Source organism: Plectropomus leopardus, chromosome 20, assembly GCF_026936395.1.
Source record: "Plectropomus leopardus strain MGB_pleo_1.0 chromosome 20, ASM2693639v1, whole genome shotgun sequence".
In the NCBI taxonomy this organism is placed as follows: domain Eukaryota; kingdom Metazoa; phylum Chordata; class Actinopteri; order Perciformes; family Serranidae; genus Plectropomus; species Plectropomus leopardus.
In genome coordinates, this window is record NC_142195.1 from 15,403,189 (window position 1) to 15,420,609 (window position 17,421).

Consider the following 17,421-nt stretch of genomic DNA (forward strand, 5'->3'; position numbering starts at 1 on the left):
AAAAAGCTAACAAACTACGGCTGCATGACTTATTAAAACAAGGCTGTAAAGCTGTGCTCACCAATCTGTGGCAAACCACTGGTATTATCAACAAACCAAGCTGAGAAAGCTGTCATCAAAAATTGTTATATTTGTGTAAATATTTCAAACAAAAAAACTATTATTTCCATGAGTTGACAAACAGTACAAATATAGTACCTTAGTTAACATGTAATACCTACTTCCAGTACTAGATGTCACTGTTTACTTTTGAGTGGCCTTCACCATCTCAGCACCTGACTTTGACCCTTTCAGCCTCCACTGCACATGCAGGCTGCTGTGCACTATAAAGTTTGGCATGTGCATGTGTTTCACATGTATTTTGGAAGACCACATTTGACCATAGTGACTTTAAAACACATTTTGGTTCAGTATATAGGTTAGTGTTTGAGAAAATGTATTTTGTAGCAGATCTTTTAGGAAAATAATTCAGTGTGATAAATTCAAAAGAGCTAGGTTTGTCTCTTATCTGTCAAGGTCTTTGAGAGAAACTGATGATAGGGGTCCACGTAAAGAAATGCAATTAACTGAAATACTACATACATACCGGTCTCTCAAAAAGGAAATAAGACAATGTCCGAATATTACACTAAATACGCATTCAGTGCCCTCCTGTGGACCAATTAGAAAAACTATGAGGAGTAGAGTAATGGATGAAAAATCAATATAGGTTAAACTGATTGTTATTCATCTTCTAATATGCTTACAAATGCACAATGAAAGACACAAAAAGAAAAAGAGGGTAGAAAAATGTCACTGATATGGCCGAAGCTGTTTAATACATTTGTTAAATATTATGTATGAGGACAGCTTCATCAGACTGGTTATTCAATCCATCAATATACAACTTTTAGGACAAAGACACACAGTGAATCTATGCTACGGCTTTTACAGTGTTTCTCTGCATCAAAAGCAAAATAAAATCAACAAAATTGATTATTAATCACATAATGCTATGTTACACAGAAGCACAATTTGACCTTTTTGCATGAAGAAAATAATCAGATTAGATATAAATACTCCATTTCCACTGTCCATTGTTGGCCAGTATTGTCAGACATTATCCCCACAGTCCCTTAGGTCATTTAAGGTCACAACTACCTGCTGCTAACATGTGTTTTTTCATTTAATAAAGACATTAGAAGAGCATGAAAAAAAGTATGCTGTTGCTTAAACAAGATAATGCTAACTGTTTATACATGTTGATAAGCAAAAATAATTCCTTATTTCAGAGTTGGTCCTATTGATGAGTTTGCATTTGATTTTGAAACCAAAAGTGTTGTTCTGGTGACATTTTTCAGTGTCAGTATCATATAGCAGGAAAACAAGCAAGTTGTTACAGTAAATACTTGTCTTTTTCTTGCCAGTTGCTGCAAAGGTTACTACCCATAACTTGATCTACATCCTGATTGTAGTCTCAAATTCTTGCTTACTGGTTCCCCTTTTCACCGTCCTGCGTCTGTCTGATCTGAACAGGTATGACGATCTCACTGGCTGTGTCTCTGATGGATGTCCCGGGGGCGGGGGCCTCCACGGACAGAACTCCATCAACAGACAGCGAAGAACTGATGTGCTGTGAATCCACTCCCTGTGGCAGCCTTGAAGAAATGAGAAAAGGTTTATGCTCTTGCCTTCTAAACATTTCACCATTTGCTTGCAATACTACTGTTCATGCAGTACACAAAAATCATAGTGAATCACAAAGATTATTTTTCAAAATTCCTCCCATTCTCTCAGAGAACTTACTTGTATTTGCGGGTGAAGCACCTTGAAACCGATCCATGCTCATCCTGTCTTTCCTCGTGATTTCCTTGTAATGAAACAGATTTTGAATTAAAAGGCATTAATTGATATAATTGATTATAATTATTTTACTGTAAGGATCAGTGTGTAGGATTCAGCAGCATCTAGTGGGGAGGATTGCAGATTGCAACCAACTGAAACTTTTCCCATGCGCCAAATGGGATTCCTTCAGTGTTCATTGGTTGGGAGGTTTTAACCTGGAGCCCAATTATCTGTAGAGGTTTTGCAGATTAAAACAGGTTTTAAAAAAACCCAACTGAATAAAGCACTTTCACGTTACAAATCAGTGTTTCTCCAACGGAGTTAGGCATGATAGGCCACTAGCCCAGCACTATCTAATGTGTGCTCACCTTTTTTCTCTAGAAACTTAAGATCCAGACATTAAGGACGTTTCTACCGGGAGCCAAATTATCCACAGAGGTCTCTTCCTCTTCCAAAACAAACAGACGTGGTGACTAAAACTGGTAAAAACACTGAATAAAGCAGTTTCGTTTTTGAAATTAGTAATTCTCCGATGCTTTTTAGCTTGTCAGGGGCTACTACACAGAAATCAATGTGACAATACAAAAACGCAGTGGCCCTTTCTAGAGCCAGTGTTTGGTTTTGTTCATTCTGGGCTATGATGGAAACATGGTGGTGCAAAATCTCCGCAGACAAGACCCCCTCCCAATGTAGATATAAACAGCTCATTGTAACGAAAACACAACAATTCATATTTTCAGGGGATTATGCCCTAAAGAATAAATACTTATTCTATTGTATTATATTTATTCTAATTCTGCCAATATACCACCCTAACATCATTCACATCTCACAAGGTACCTGATATTTGCAAGTACCCCTCCTTAGTTGTGATTGTAATTTCCTCAGGCGAGAAGTGATTGACGTCCAGGTTAATCTTCCAGCTGTCTTGCCCTGTTTGGATCTCTGACACTCCACTCGTCAGCTGTCTCAGACCCTTTTGGTTCAGCGCCGCAGGGTGCTGACCACTGAACGGAGGCAGCAGGGGAGTTTGTGTGTACCCAGGCCAGGAGAAAGCTGCCAGTCTCCTCTTTGACCACTCTATCCAGTCCAGATCACTGGGATCCAGGAAGGGAGGTAGGCCAAAATCCTGCGCAAAGATTCGGCTCGGCTGTGTCCAGTTTGGGAAAGGATCCCAGCTCACATCCCGGCGGAAAATGGGACGGGATAGTATTTTATTTTGATCCCCCATATCCTAAAAAATAAGCTCAGAATGAAGGGAAAGGATGTTGAAACTGCAACAGCTTGTAGCTCCACCCAAACAAACAAGTCTAGATTGATGATCTGGACTCTAAACAAAAGTGCAGCTGTATTTTTCAGCAGAAAGTGAGCAAGAGGTCTGAAGAAAAGGCTGCTTGGGCATCTGTAATGCTCAACTCAAGCACTTTATATACCCAGCTGATTGATTCTAACACTTGTCCAGCGTCAAGTGTGATGTAAGGGATGAGAATGACTTGTATGTCATGAGCTGTGGTGTCAGTCCTGCGTTGCCCCGGGACCTGGAGAGGATAATGCTAACTATTTTGTATTTATATCTCTGGAGTGTCTGTGGCAAGTTGTTGGTGAGTGACTCTGGAAGCAGCGAGCAGACAGTTTATTCAGCAGTGGCCTCTGCAGTCTTGTCACATACTGGTGCTCTTTGTCCATAGAAATCCCAGCCTTGTGTTATGTGAGGGAACAGCACGTACATTCAGAGTCACACGGTAAACAACTTTCTCAACACAAGATCGAAGAAGAAAAAAAAAGTCCAAACAAACCTCACTGTGTGGTGAATATGTAGGGCAAAATACAATGTCAAGGACATGTTTACATCCAGGACACAGTGATGGACGGAGGCACTGACGCACTCGAGTGGTGGTGAGGAATTTTGCATCTAGAGTCTTCACAAGTGTTGTGCAAATAATGAACTGAGCTTTGGAGAAATAAATCAAGCCATTTGCCATCAGAAAGGAATGGTATTTGTTAATGAGGCAATATCTGGAGCCTTTCGATCTGCACTCATCCACAGCATTAGTCCAAGATAATAAAGTAATAATCTCAAACATTTTCATTTAATTAAATGTCTGATAAGTAACTATCTGTTCACAAATTAGTTAACACAAAGTTGATTGAGCGAAGGGCTCACTCATGAAAGTATTGTATTATTTATTTATTTGTAGTTTTACACTGTAAAATCTGACAAGCTGATAAAAAACCAAGTTGATATAAAAAAGTCTAGCAAACTGATTGCCTTAAAAAAGTGTATTTAAGTACAACTATTAGTCTTGATTTCTGTTCACTTTATATCTTGTTGTTACATTTAAAAATGACAAGTTTGATTAAATCAATCTTTCTAAGTTTAAGAAACTTCAGTAAACCAGTATACTGTGATATATATTTGTATTCTGCTGGTTGCAAGCCAGCAAATTGTATTTGTATTATCTTAAAAAAAGAAAAGAAAAAAAGTTTGTTTACCAAAGTTGAGAGTTGAGAGAACAAAGTAATTTCACTTGTCATTTTTAAGTTGTAGCAACAAAATTAATAATTAGATATAAAGTAAAAATAAATTAAGATTAATATTTCAAAAATTAAGTGGCGTCTAATGCAAACATTTTCTATCGCTGCAGCCTCACACTAAAAGCATTAACCTGGTAGGACATTATGAAGTGATTGCCGGAAATGCATTGTTTTTGATAGTTTTGTTAGTCATGGGTGGAGTGGAAAAATTGTCTGTTTATTCCCATTAATTCCACTTTGTCAGCCATGTTAGTCTGGCAGCTAAGCTAACTTTTGCTGCACAGGTTTTTGAGCATGTAAACAATAAGAAGAGTAGCAGCAGCAGTGGCTGATCCAGTTATTTTTATTACTTAACTGATAAATAATGGTAAAAGATCACCATAAACCCTTTAAAAACACATTGTGGTGGAGTGACCAGAAATGCTTCAACAAAAATGTGCATGTATTTGTGTAGTTTGGCAGAATGCAGTTAAAAAAAATCAGAACTCACAAAAATAAACTGTATTTGAAACATTTTTTATTTTCCAACACATTTGAAAATAGTAAACTGTAGGCATTTGATGACTGTAGACAAACAATAAATACACAGTGCAGAGTTCATTTAATCTTACAGGGTTTTTCTGTTCTTCTCTAAATAAATAAGCATGATCTGAAGTGCTGACCAAAGATTTTCCTTTTCCACAGTCGCCCAAAAATTGTTATATTACACCAACAATAATGGAGTGTTTCAACAGTGGCAGGTTGTATCCTTATGTTTTATCCTTGACAAGAATTTTATAAATTACTGTAAACTTATTAAACAGACTTACAGTTGGTTAAAATGCTTTGCAGGGATGTTGGGTGTGATCAAAAGTGCAACACAGGTTATAATTTCAATTTATGTAGAAGTCAGTGCAACAAAACCCATGTAGAAGATGTATTTGTAGTTACTCTTTAACAGTGCAGAGACCTTTGCTCAACCTTATGATATGTTTTTGTTCAGCATGGCTGTGGTTTGCCGTGTTTTGTTATGTGTTTTATATACTGTAAGGATGTTTTCATGCATTTATTGAAAGTTTTTCATTTTTCAGTAGAGTTGTGGTTAGAAGGCCTCAGTTTTCATAGTGTCAGAAGGTGCAGCTTTTCTGAAATTACAAAAAAAGAAGAATTAAAATAAGGAAAATTTAATTTCATATTTTCATTTCATTGCAGGAATACAAAGTCTCTGTCAATCAGTTTCCATATCAACTAAACAAATTAATGCATTTTAAAAATTTTACATTATGTTAATAACGCATCACTGTAACTCACCTTTTTTGTTTCCTGGAGTGAAGAACGATTGCTGTTACAATCAAAATCAGTGCTAAAGCCCCAACGACTGAACCGGCCACAATTCCTGCGACATTAACTGGAAAATGACAAAAATGTTTTGTAAAACAGAATCTCCAGAGGAATTTCACTCCTTTGCTTGTTTTTACTGAAGTAGATAATTAACTGCTTAGATTCAGACAGGAAGAAAGAACATGCAACAAAGATCCCCAACCAAACAGAAATTTCCCTTGCTCTGATCACACAGTCCTCCGAAAAGTGTCCATGTTGTAGTAATTCAGATTTTTTTTGTCTTGTTCAATTTGTTGCACATATTGGATAAATTATGTATTTATGCCTTTTCTGGAAAAGTAGGATTTTTTTTGTTGCTAATGAACGTGTAAAGGATGTGGGATTAAAGGACCTTGCTTTTAACAGGTGTAATATAGCCTATGAGAGGAAAAGTTCATCCTTATTATAGGACAATATACTTCCTCACTATGTATCAGACTTAAACTGAAGTATAGACTTTGATCCAGACTGATTTACTGAATGGACTGGCACAAAATATTATACAAACATTCATGATGCCTGGAGTATGAATTCCAATGACTGAATGGGTGATTCTCTGACTTTGTAGTTACACATGAGGTTCACATTTGTAGTTTCCAATTAAATCTCTTGTCAGCTGACTGCCACAAGGTTTGTGCAGTCATTGTCTCTTAGCACATGATTTTTCTGTCTAAATATGTCCACAAATACAAGCACTTAGTGGTGCAAAGACCACAAAAAAGCTTTGGATTATCAGCTGCTCTGGATTGGAACACACTCCACTTTTCTGCATTTGACTGTTTCCTTCCTTTTTCTGTGAAACTGTATATGTTCACTTTACAAACAAACTTTTGCAAATATCAGTGTCTGCTCAAGTGCACAGGAAAAAACTGGCTGAGCCTATGAAGGCCACGATCATGTCAGCAGAAAGCCTCATGCACAGATAGGGCAAGTGAGTGACCTTCGGCACAACAGCTTTTTTAGCCCAAAGCCTATACCACAGCCAGACTTGTTGGTAATAAGGTCTTAATTAGATTTAGTGGCTGCTGCAACAAGCCTGATTTACAAACTAGTCTTAAAGCAGCTACCTAACATTTTTCAATTCAATAGGTCATCATGTGGGATATTCAGTCGGGAAAAAGAATAAGCTTTTTTCTTTGTTAAAAGGCTCAGAGCAAACAGCAATGCCCACAGAAGGAGGTTGTTTGCTCAGTTGTATGCATTAATTTTTGGGACATTGTCTGAATTATAGGTTTAACTCTTTGAAACTCGAGCAAATTGGCTTGATTTCATAAAAAAAAAATAAAAAAAAATAGTAAAATGTACAAGAATAATTGCCTGGAAAATTATTTTTGAAAAAAGTTTTTTTGGGGTTTTTTTTTTAAATAAACAAGGAAATGACTTGGGAAAAGTGCTCTTAAAAATATAATAATTCTGTAACATAATTGTAAATATGCAATTATGATAAATATAAATATAGTTTTTCCCTAGCTTTTTGCTTTTTTTTCCCTTAAAATTTCTCCTCCACTTTTTAAAAACAATTTTCTAAATCTACTGATGTCTTGCAATTTGTAGAACATTTTTCACCAAGTTATTTGTATTTTTTCCCAAATGTTTTGGAATGAAATCACACCAATTTGTTCAAAGGGTTTAAAGGGCTGAAATATAAGGGATATGTTGTGTATAAGGAAAGGGTCGAGTTTTTGCATCGCTAAATTCTTTGTATTTCTAATTTGAGGCATGCATCTTAATCAGACGCTATGGCCTTGTAAGAAAATCACACTTGCGTACAGGTCATGAGAATTATTTGATTTTTGTGCATTGTAACACTTAACACTTTGCTGATTCAGTGGATCAAATAATGCACACAAGGACACACACACAGCTGCATGCTCAAATACAGACACTCACACATTTGCTACTGCTGATTTGTGAGGATCAGAATCACTGGACAAGACTGATTTCATCATTTATTCATACTGGGAACCACGCAGGTTGTCTCCTCCCCAGACCACTGGCCATTCTGCTGGCATACACGCTCTGCTGATCCTTTGAGTGTGTATCCGTCATCACAGATAAGGTTCACCTTGGCTCCTTGTAAATATGTGGTGCCTTCCTTCTTCCCATGACTTGGTGGTGAAAGCCATCCACAGGATATCACTGCACAGCATAACAATATAAAATGTTAAAGCCAACCAAATATTCATAGTAATCACTTTTTAATCATGTGTTTATATTCAGTCACCTGGCTTTAGATCCTCCACAAGAGAAATGTGACTCTGGAAAGACTCTTTTGTCGCATTGCCCATACTTGCACTACGACCTACCAGGATGTCATACCTACAGGACAGAGAGACTGATCACAAAATGAGCTGGCCCACTGATATTTTTATATTATATACTTTGGCCCCCATTCATAAAAAGTTTGGCCACCTCTGGCCTAGATTAAAGGATGTGCATCCCTATTCATTAATTTCCTGCGAACACGGAAGTGCTTTTATTTTGAAGAGACAGTAGACATACAGGTAAAAGTGAACACGAGGAAGAGAAACAACACGGAAGATAAACAAGTAATAAAGACGAACAGGTAGAGTTTAACGGAGTTTAGCTCCAGTTGGAAGGGCAACAGGGAATTAACTGCATTTATTTGTGTCCAATTGTCTAATAATTTAGAGGTTTTTTTTAGTATTTGCTAACTTTTCGGTGCCATCAGAGCAGAGTTGAATGTATTGTTTTGCTTTCTGTTTATGTAATTTCTGTTTAGCTCGTATGTCGGTCGATGAAATAAATGAAGAACTAAATAAACTGCATTAAACCATCAATCCCAGCTTGTATAAGCAACTTGAATTACAGGCTGATACAACTTATGAGGAGAAAACTTCTAAACGTTGTTCATCAGTTTTTCTGTGCTGCCATCAGAAGCATTTAAACCTGAAACCTGATTAAAATGGTTTGTTTTCATTCAACATGATGAGTAACTTGGAAAGAAATGTCAGTAATTGCAGAAAAGGGAATAAAAGGTGAGAAGGGAACTTTATTTTACTTTATGCATTTAATTATTAGACAGTATTTAAAAAACAAAACAAAAAAAATAGGGAGAAATCTCCAGATAACTACATTTATAATGCATATAATTAAATATATCATGTTATCATGTTAATTATGTTGGGGTTTTTTTTAAACTTATATCTTTAACTATTATTGTTGTTATTTTCTGATTTCTTATTTTTCTGTAATTTTTTGGCCATTTCTGGTTAAGTTGCTCCTTGCCCTCTTCCCTTGTTTTAGAAAGATATTAAGCCAGTTTGTGCAGATTTCAAAGGGATGATTACTATAATGAGTAAAAGTAGATAATAGTTTTCTTATCCTACCTGCAGAACTGAGCGCCCTCTCCAGAGCATATCTTTGATGCTTGATCGGCTAATGGATCATCTGGACTCTCAGGGACAGAAAACACTGGGATAAAGGTATGGTCATGTCTCGGGGCATAGAAATATGTGTCCAAAAGATAGTCCGAATCATATGTGAACAAGGCGGACTTGTTGGAGATGGCCCCTGAAAGACAAAAAGAAACAGTCTGTTAAAAACTAAAACTTAAGTGGAAACTTGCAACATTGTCTGCTGATATTTTATACAGTAAGAATGTTTTCCTGAAACGAGTGAATGAATAAAAATACAAAATGTGTTTTCTCAACATCAAAGGGTAGCATAAAGGGGACATGACCCTTCCTGCTACCCAGGAAGCAGTATAACAAGGAAATAGTTTGGCAAAAAGCCTAAAACTTTCAGCCAGGAGGAGCATTAATGGCTGCAGGTTTCCCTTTTTAACTTGATAGAAGTCCTGTCCGGACTCTCGTAGTTGCCTAATGGTAACCTTGATTAAGTTGTTTTACTAATCTGTAGTTATTTCTTACAGCTTGCCCCAAATCTGAACACCTCCTCTGGATTGCTGTGGTTCTGCACGAATTGGCCGTCGCTGAGAACGAGGTCGTCTTTGGCGTCCCCGTTCATCTTTCCCAACAGTCCCAGAGTGGAGCTGTGAAACTCTTCTGGCAGGAGCACGGTGGTTGTCATGGTTCCCTCTCTCAGTCGCACCTCCACCCCAGCTCCACTGAGGAACATCACGGTCACATTTGTGGAGGTAGGAGAAAACACAAACACACCTGGGAGGGAGATTTGGTCAGAAAAAAGGCACTTCTTTGAGTTTTAACAAGATTATACTGAGAACTCACTTTGAGTGACCCTCTTTCTATGTGGGTCCTACATAAACAGTCTAGTGGTCGACATGTGGGTTTTTCAAAGGGTGATGCCAATATTCAGAGAGCAGCCTTAAATGTTGAGTTTATTTTTAATTGTTATGTATTTATTTATTTATTATTTTCAAAATGAATGAATGAAATAAGCAATTCCTTGTCAGTTAGGCAGGGTTGCTCGGTTTAATGCTATGAGATACTGAGATGTGGCTGCAGACATTTTTTGTTATCAGCCTCATGATCGCAGCCATTAGCATTTATCTCAAAATGGCATTAATCTGCCTGATCAAATGGTCTAACACTAATTACAGAGAATTTTTTGACAAAGTTGGAACAGTTTTGGTCATTTCACATCTCTGCATGGATGGAAAAGGGGTGAGTTAAAATAAAGCATATTATAACACTGGATTATTTGTAATTATTGCATGTGCAAGCAGCATTTTACTGATTTTTATCACACCGTCCCAAATATAAAGCCTTTGTCCAAATTCCTACTAGCTGTCAAATAAAACGAAAAAAGGAATACATTTCATAACATTTCATCAGTGGTAGTAAAATCAGTGATTATATCACAGGCAGAAAGATAATTCAGGGTCTCACCGTGCAGGTCCATCCAGCTCTGCTCGCTAAAGGAGAGGGTTTTCTGATTCTGCAGCACTTCAAGGCTGTTTGCGCTTGCCAGCCGCACCTCAATGACATCAGAGAGTGCTTCTTTCATGGCGACAGACGTCAACTTTGTTGCTTTTATTGACGTGCCTAATAGTGAGAAAATGAGATCGATGATGCAGGGGAAAGGAACTGTAATAGTTCCCGTGCAGTGTGTTTTTATATATAGTTATCATTATTGGAAGCATTTACTGATCTTTGTTGAGAAAGAAAAACTGTCAAAAGCTCAGTGCCTTCAGTAACTCACCGTTCACAGGCTCCGTTCTGCCTTGGACCGTCAGCCGTTTCTCTCCTGAGGTCACCAAAGTGTATTCCCCATAGCCATTGAAGGAGTAGCTGACGCCATCAAATGTTATGAAGTGGGGATCTCCAAACACCACAGCTGAAATTTCACACAAAAAATTAGGACTTCACACTAAAATATAACTACATGAAACACGCAGTACCATGGTTAAAGATTCACTAACCTGAGCTTGGAGGCTGGTAACGCCTGCAGTCACTGGACGGCCGGTGTTTGAAGTAGTAGTGGCAGTTGTCAGACCACAGGCAGCAGTAGTAGAAGCTGAGGACGTCATAGACCCAGTGGGACTCTCCAGGAACCCGAGGGGGTTTCTTAAATGGAGGTGAGCCCCAGTCGTGTGCTCGGTCTGGAGTACTTCCCCCAGTTGAGTCTGCTGTCAGGACCTGAGCGCCGGTGCTGTCATAGCAACACTGTTGTCCTGCTCCATACATAGGACTGTGTATACATTAAAAAAAAAAGTTTCAGTTAGAGCAGTAAACTGGGCTGCGACCAAAAGCATGACACCAAATTTAGGCAACAGCTACACAAGAGACCCTAAACTCAGCAGTGTGAGTCAATACAACCTAACAATGATAATGCAAAGTATTAGTGAGTGAAGTACTGACATGCAGACATTTGCTAATCAGCAATAAATGTAAAATACAGTTCAGACTGGTGGGAATGTCAGCAATTTTGTCAGGTATGAGTCAGGTATTTGCAGGTTTTGTCGAGTACTGGAAATAGTGAAATCTTGACATGTCTTGCCCAGTTGGTCATTTTTCCCCACATTTCTGAAAGAAATCCAACCAATTTTCTCAAGTTTCAAAAGGTCAAATAGCTTGTGAAAGGCATCTGAATGCAGCACAAAAAAAAACCCTGATATCAATCCAGGTTTCAAAGGGTTAATCAACACATAAGTTATGGTTTTCTATTTGAGGTGTCATAATTCAAGTTGAGCTTTCATAAAATGGGATGGTGCAGAGATTAACCACTGATGTAGTAACTGCAAGTGAGTGGGAGGAGTATTTACTGCTGTTTACTGTAGGATGAGGTGGGCTGGGCCAGGTGAGGGCATGTCTTTGAGGTTATATGTGTAGATAACAGTAAAGATTTTTTAAAAAAAAAGGAGCCAAAAGGCTACAAAGAGCAGCCTAAGTTTGTGGGTGAATTGTTTCATTTTTTTCTCAAATGTTACCTAAAGTACCTGCCACGAAATTCTGATGTATGTTAATATTGTGGCCCCTAAATAAAAAATAAATTAAACTCATAAAGTTGCTTTGATTATTTTATGAGAAAACATGTTTGACATATGCTTAAATTAAGTGAGCACAGCAGCTTTGGAAAATGCAGATGTTAATTTTTGTTTCACTCCTACAAAGTAAGTTTCCATGGCTACGTTTTAATCTGTTTAACCCTTTGAAACCCAGAATGACGTCACTTTGCTCATGCTTCAGATTCCTTTTACAAGCATTTAAACCTTTGAACCCTCAGCAAATTTGTGGGATTTCTTATAAAAAAAAAAAACACAGGAAAAAGGCAATGAGCAGTAATAAGGTGTTTTGGAAAATAATTTTTAAAAACCTTTGGAAAAATGTCTAGGGAAAGATAAAAAATCTAGGGCTAAACTATATTGTCACAACTACATATTTAAAATTAGATTACAGAATTATTATAATTTTAAGTACTTTTGTGTATTGTTTTACCTTCTTTCTCTTTGGTTGTTTCTAAATTATTTTATTTTCTTATTTTTTTGGGTGATTTCTTCTTTCGTTGCTCATTGTCTTCTTCCCATGTTTTTGACATAAATGAAGACAAATTGTTCAAGTTTTTCTAGGGTTAACTTTGTATTGCACCTTGCAACCTGTGTGTCGGATACTTTGCTCATGGTGTAAACGCATATGTAATATTTAGAGTATCATGTTGTTACTGCAGCTTGAGGGCAAGTTAAGAGTCTGAGTAAAGGACTCACCTGGCTTGTATAGCCCTCACACAGTGAACAGCTCCAGGGTGGTAGGTGCACACACTCCCCTTCTCTATATCACAGCCGTAGTCCGTCTGAGGAGAGAGGGACAATCTCTGTGACGAGGCAGCCAAATGTTTATGTCATTGTACTCGTGTGTATACTGCAGTCTAGAGGCATAATAATCTACATGAACACACTCAGTCACTTGTTGCTCACATCCAGATTTAACGCTGTACATCACTCAGCTGCTGTTGAAAAACAGTAATGGCTTTGCCTAACCCTAACTGTAAATTTGTCAGATAAAAGGCATGAGATCGATGCGGAGACGTGTTCAGCTTGCCGAGAATGCTTGTGAAAACAATTAAGAGAGACCTCTCCTTGACTTTGAACTGATAAGCAGTGAGCATTAGTAAAAGGCTCCAGCCAGTCACCATAAACACATAAAGTCATTACGTACTTTTATCTAGCACTTAAAAGAACTGTGATGACGTCTCTTTTTAGTTCAACTGAAACGTAGGATTGCATGTGTATTATATAGTTACCTTAAAATTGCTCATTGATTGTCTCTTAAGGCGTGTGTCCCAGTCATTTACATATGAAGTAATGGTTTGTTTAAGGGAAAGGGAGGATAGAAGGGAGGATTGCAGCCAAACTTGCTGCTCTTCACACTCACATGAAACCTCCCAGTGTCTGCTCTGGCTTGAGCTAGCGTGCAGGGGCAGTCTATGATCTCACTGAGGAAGTTGGGCAGCTGATTTTCCAGCTGGTCCCATGCTAGACATTTCTCCATGGCCCAGACTGCTGAGTTTTGCCTGAACTTCTCCTCCAGATGCCAGGCCAGAGCGTGATCCTCGGTCCATGTGGCTTGTACATTCCTAAATGACATGACAAATACTGCACAGCTGACAACCAGTACAATATTTTTTTTGATTACAGTCTTTTTTATAGGAAGTTTTGTTTAAAGAATATTGATTCATTGATACATATTGATTCTGAATTTTTGAAACGGTTTCAGTGCTCATTTTCCATAGTATTAATACAGCGGTATCATCTGCGCTTTCTCACTCTCTGTCATTAATATTTACTGCAGTCATTCAGCTGTCCTCTGCCACGAACCAAGGAGAGAAAAGTCATCACTGTCATGTTATAGCCTTGTGATATTTAACTTTTGTTAAATAAATAAATAATAAATAAGCCCGCAATTTCAGTTTCTCCCCGTGGTATCAAAAATTGTATCAAAAATCGATATTTTTAAAGGTATAGTATTAACATTTAAGTTGTACATACCACATGCCTTCAGGGTAAGTGCTGGAGCTGATACGTAGAGAGCCAAGCTCCCACTTTGCAAAACCATTCTTTGCTGGTTTGGGCAGAAAGCTAAAGGAACCATTGTTGGGCTGCTCCTTTGCGAGCGAGTACAGATAGGCCCACTCGGCCTGCCAGTTGTCTGAATAGGGTTCTCCTACAGAGACACGATTTACAGAATGAAGCATTTTTACTCAAATAACAGTCATGTGATCTGTAAAGAAACGGGCGTACTCACCTGTCTCCCTGTATCCCCAGAGCTCTATATTTACCCTCTCTGCTCTGACCAAAGAGGTATTCCACGTCACCTCAAGAGTGCCTCCAACATTAGGTGTACCATAGTACTGCCATTTTGTTGAGTTGACCAGAGTCGCCTTAAATTTAGCGTCTAACTTTCCGGTATGTACTGTAGCAACACATAAGAATCAGATATATGATTTATTAATGTCATTTATGTCAACACCAAATGGAAAACTGTGTGTTATAGATGTTTTGAGGTGATCCTCATGCAAATATGCACATAGTTACTGTACCTGAGAGCCAGGCTCCAAATCTACTGAACGTAGTGCCATTATCAGAGGAGATGTGCAGGGGAACCCATCCTGTCTCATACAATAGTGGGGAGATACAATGGCCTCTACTGTGTTCATCCACATACCCCACAGTGTAGATGTCAGCATTGAACCTGCCGTTATATATAAAAGAATGGTCAGCAGGTTTCTATACTGTGCTGTGTAACGTTATAATTTCTCTTATCAGTCATAGATATAAGCAGAACAGGTTCAGGAACATAAACGGATTATTGAACTCACTCACCGACAGTTTGGGCCACATGCACTTTATTAACAGTCTGCTAAACATCTACAGACTAAGCAAAATATTGAAATCTCAACTAGTAAACTGCTAAAATGATACAAATATTATCCATCTGTAGGTGGATGATTCAAATGAAGCGTTACCAAAAGTCTTACCTGCATATAATCTCTGAACTCTCATTGAAACTCGCGTCAAGGACAATAAAATCCATCCCACCCAAAATGGACCCTGAATATGGAGAGACGTCCACGCAGTACTCTTCATAGTCTGTACAGCAGTTCTTCAGAGACTCACATGTCGCATGGCATGAACATGAGTCCAATTTTTCCCCACAGTTTCCTTCACATGTCTGCCCTGTCCAAAAGTAACCAGAATGTATCTGAAGTATGGAGTCTGGAGTGGCCCACAAGTTTTTTTAATTTATAAATACAAAAGCAGTTTACAGTCAGGAGTAGGTATTCTTCCAAATGTCATGAAACTCAGACTATGTAACAACTCAGAAGTTCATAGGTGATGTGCTTACCTGATGTCCTGCAGATGCATGAGACCAAAAGGACATATAGTACTGCTGTGAACTTTTCCATCATGACAGAGTGAAAAAGTCAGCCAAGGTTTCTGCTGCTTTCTTGGCTGCTTCAGTGATTTTGTCCCAGGTTTATATACTCAGCATTTTTCTAAACCTTGGCTCTTCTCATCACAAGCATTTACAAACATCTGTTTAATCATCAACCAGAGGTCTTTATGACAACACTACCCACTGAATTTATACTCACGTGACCACGTTTGATCTTTGATCCCTCACTTCGGTGCAAATCAGTTAGTAAGATTTATTATGTGCTTAATAGATTTTAGATTGGATGTGGTCGGATCTCATCTTGGCTCTTACATAATATTACTCATCAGATAAAGATAGAAGATACAACTTATCAAGATATAATTATGTAGGTAATAGCTAAATAAAACATGCGTAGAGAATATTTGAACAAATATCAGGGAAAAAATGTTTTTTATAGTATGTGACATAATTTAAAGCAGCATGATAAAAAAAAAGATCAAAAGAGTATGAGCATTGTAAATGGCTTTGGCATTGTCGCTTTCTAAATTGCAAATAAAGGCACCATCTCAACTGTCCCTCTGTACCAAATAACCCCACTCTCCCCATTAGCATGCTAAATGCTAACTTTGAGTGAACTGAAGTTGGCATTTGAGAAGGGTGATACCCACACACTCATAACTCTATGCAATCTTTGCATCTTTTCTCTCTGAATCAGCATTTTCCTTCATATTTGAAAGAAAACAAAGTGTGTTGGCATAATGATTAACAAAATTAAAAAGAAAAAAAAACTTCATTTGAGCAGGCATGTGCACAGATAGACCATAGGTGGTGCTCAAACACAAGTGCCCATTTTGTAAACCATTTTTATGTACCTTTTTTCCACTTTTATATTTTAGTTATTTAATAGTTGGGCCATTGCATCAATTCTCAATTAAAAGCAAATGTAATGCCAGAGAACTGCATTTTGGGTTTTGAATCTACAAGATCTGCAAGACGGCAGAATTGACTTGTGAATGCATCCTCTTATTGATTACAGGCGGCCAGGTAATGATAATGTTTGCTTTAAGCCTCGGCATTGTTTCCCAATGTGGTGAAATGAAACCACTTTGAGTGTAGGGATATTGATTAAAAAAAATAGCCTCCTGGCTAATTCTGGCATTTTCATACCTTGTGTATTTATTGATTTGCACTGTCGCTTTTTAAATAAATAAACTAAATTAAACTAAATAGATAAAAATATAATTGAAAAAAAGATGTGCCATCATATGTAACTTTATTTTTTTATGAATAATAATGAGCAGGGTGCCCTTTTTTCCACTTGAGCACCTGCCCTTTAAAATGGCTGTGCACAGCCCTGCATTTGAGTTATAATCACGCAGTTTTCAGCCTGAAAGTTGCCAACATGGTAAAATGATGCTGACGACATCCAGCTTAAACTGAAAAAACATTACTTTTTTCCTCATAATGACCCCAAAATATGTATTTTGAAGATTTGAGAAATGTCCCTCTTTTTCTGAGCACTGTAAGACTTTTAACATTTTCTTGTCATGTTGGCGTTTGTGTTGTCCAGCAGAGTGTGCTGCAGATCACTGCGCAATCCAGTGCTGTCTTCACTGAGACAAAATTAGTAATTCAAAGGACAACAAGGTGCACTTTTATGCTTCGTGTCCTGAGTTAAGGTTGATGTAAATTTAATTCTTCAGAGGTTTCTTTATAAAACCTAAAAACAATCCCCAATGAGGGGGCGGACCAGCAGTAGGTCAGTAGGGAAAGCTGTTGCATCAGAAACCATATACTTGTTTGTAGACTGTGAAACATGCTTTTGAAATTTGCCCCTAATGAAGTAATTTCCTGCCCCCAAAAATGTATGCTTCTCACACGCATG

General features: G+C 37.9%; 2 protein-coding genes across 2 annotated transcripts; both read right to left on the reverse strand.

Annotated features, from left to right (window-relative positions):
- Positions 1-792: 792 nt before the first annotated feature.
- On the reverse strand, positions 793-3,351 carry LOC121959601 (heat shock protein beta-1-like). The gene is made up of 3 exons (XM_042509006.2): positions 2,665-3,351; positions 1,786-1,849; positions 793-1,637 (listed from the first exon to the last, which is right to left on the reverse strand). The coding sequence occupies exons 1-3, from the start codon at positions 3,053-3,055 to the stop codon at positions 1,469-1,471; spliced, it is 624 nt and encodes a 207-aa protein (XP_042364940.1). The 5' UTR covers positions 3,056-3,351; the 3' UTR covers positions 793-1,468.
- Positions 3,352-4,856: 1,505 nt separating this feature from the next.
- LOC121959602 (sushi domain-containing protein 2-like) lies at positions 4,857-15,660 on the reverse strand. The gene is made up of 16 exons (XM_042509007.2): positions 15,504-15,660; positions 15,136-15,334; positions 14,698-14,849; positions 14,403-14,570; positions 14,147-14,321; positions 13,533-13,734; positions 12,866-12,951; positions 11,084-11,352; positions 10,864-10,998; positions 10,551-10,706; positions 9,612-9,860; positions 9,069-9,252; positions 7,943-8,037; positions 7,678-7,857; positions 5,650-5,746; positions 4,857-5,483 (listed from the first exon to the last, which is right to left on the reverse strand). Exons 1-16 carry the CDS (start codon positions 15,565-15,567, stop codon positions 5,441-5,443), a joined length of 2,454 nt encoding a protein of 817 aa, XP_042364941.2. The 5' UTR covers positions 15,568-15,660; the 3' UTR covers positions 4,857-5,440.
- Positions 15,661-17,421: the final 1,761 nt, after the last annotated feature.

Coding starts and splice junctions, on each gene's coding strand:
- LOC121959601 (XM_042509006.2), bottom strand. CDS start 3,055: ATGGGGGATCAAAATAAAATACTATCCCGTCCCATTTTCCGCCGGGAT. Junction 1,850..2,664: donor GGGGTACTTGCAAATATCAG/GTACCTTGTGAG, acceptor TTTCATTACAAG/GAAATCACGAGGAAAGACAG. Junction 1,638..1,785: donor TGCTTCACCCGCAAATACAA/GTAAGTTCTCTG, acceptor CATTTCTTCAAG/GCTGCCACAGGGAGTGGATT.
- LOC121959602 (XM_042509007.2), bottom strand. CDS start 15,567: ATGATGGAAAAGTTCACAGCAGTACTATATGTCCTTTTGGTCTCATGC. Junction 14,322..14,402: donor CTGGGGATACAGGGAGACAG/GTGAGTACGCCC, acceptor GTGTCTCTGTAG/GAGAACCCTATTCAGACAAC. Junction 8,038..9,068: donor GAGGGCGCTCAGTTCTGCAG/GTAGGATAAGAA, acceptor TCTGTCCTGTAG/GTATGACATCCTGGTAGGTC.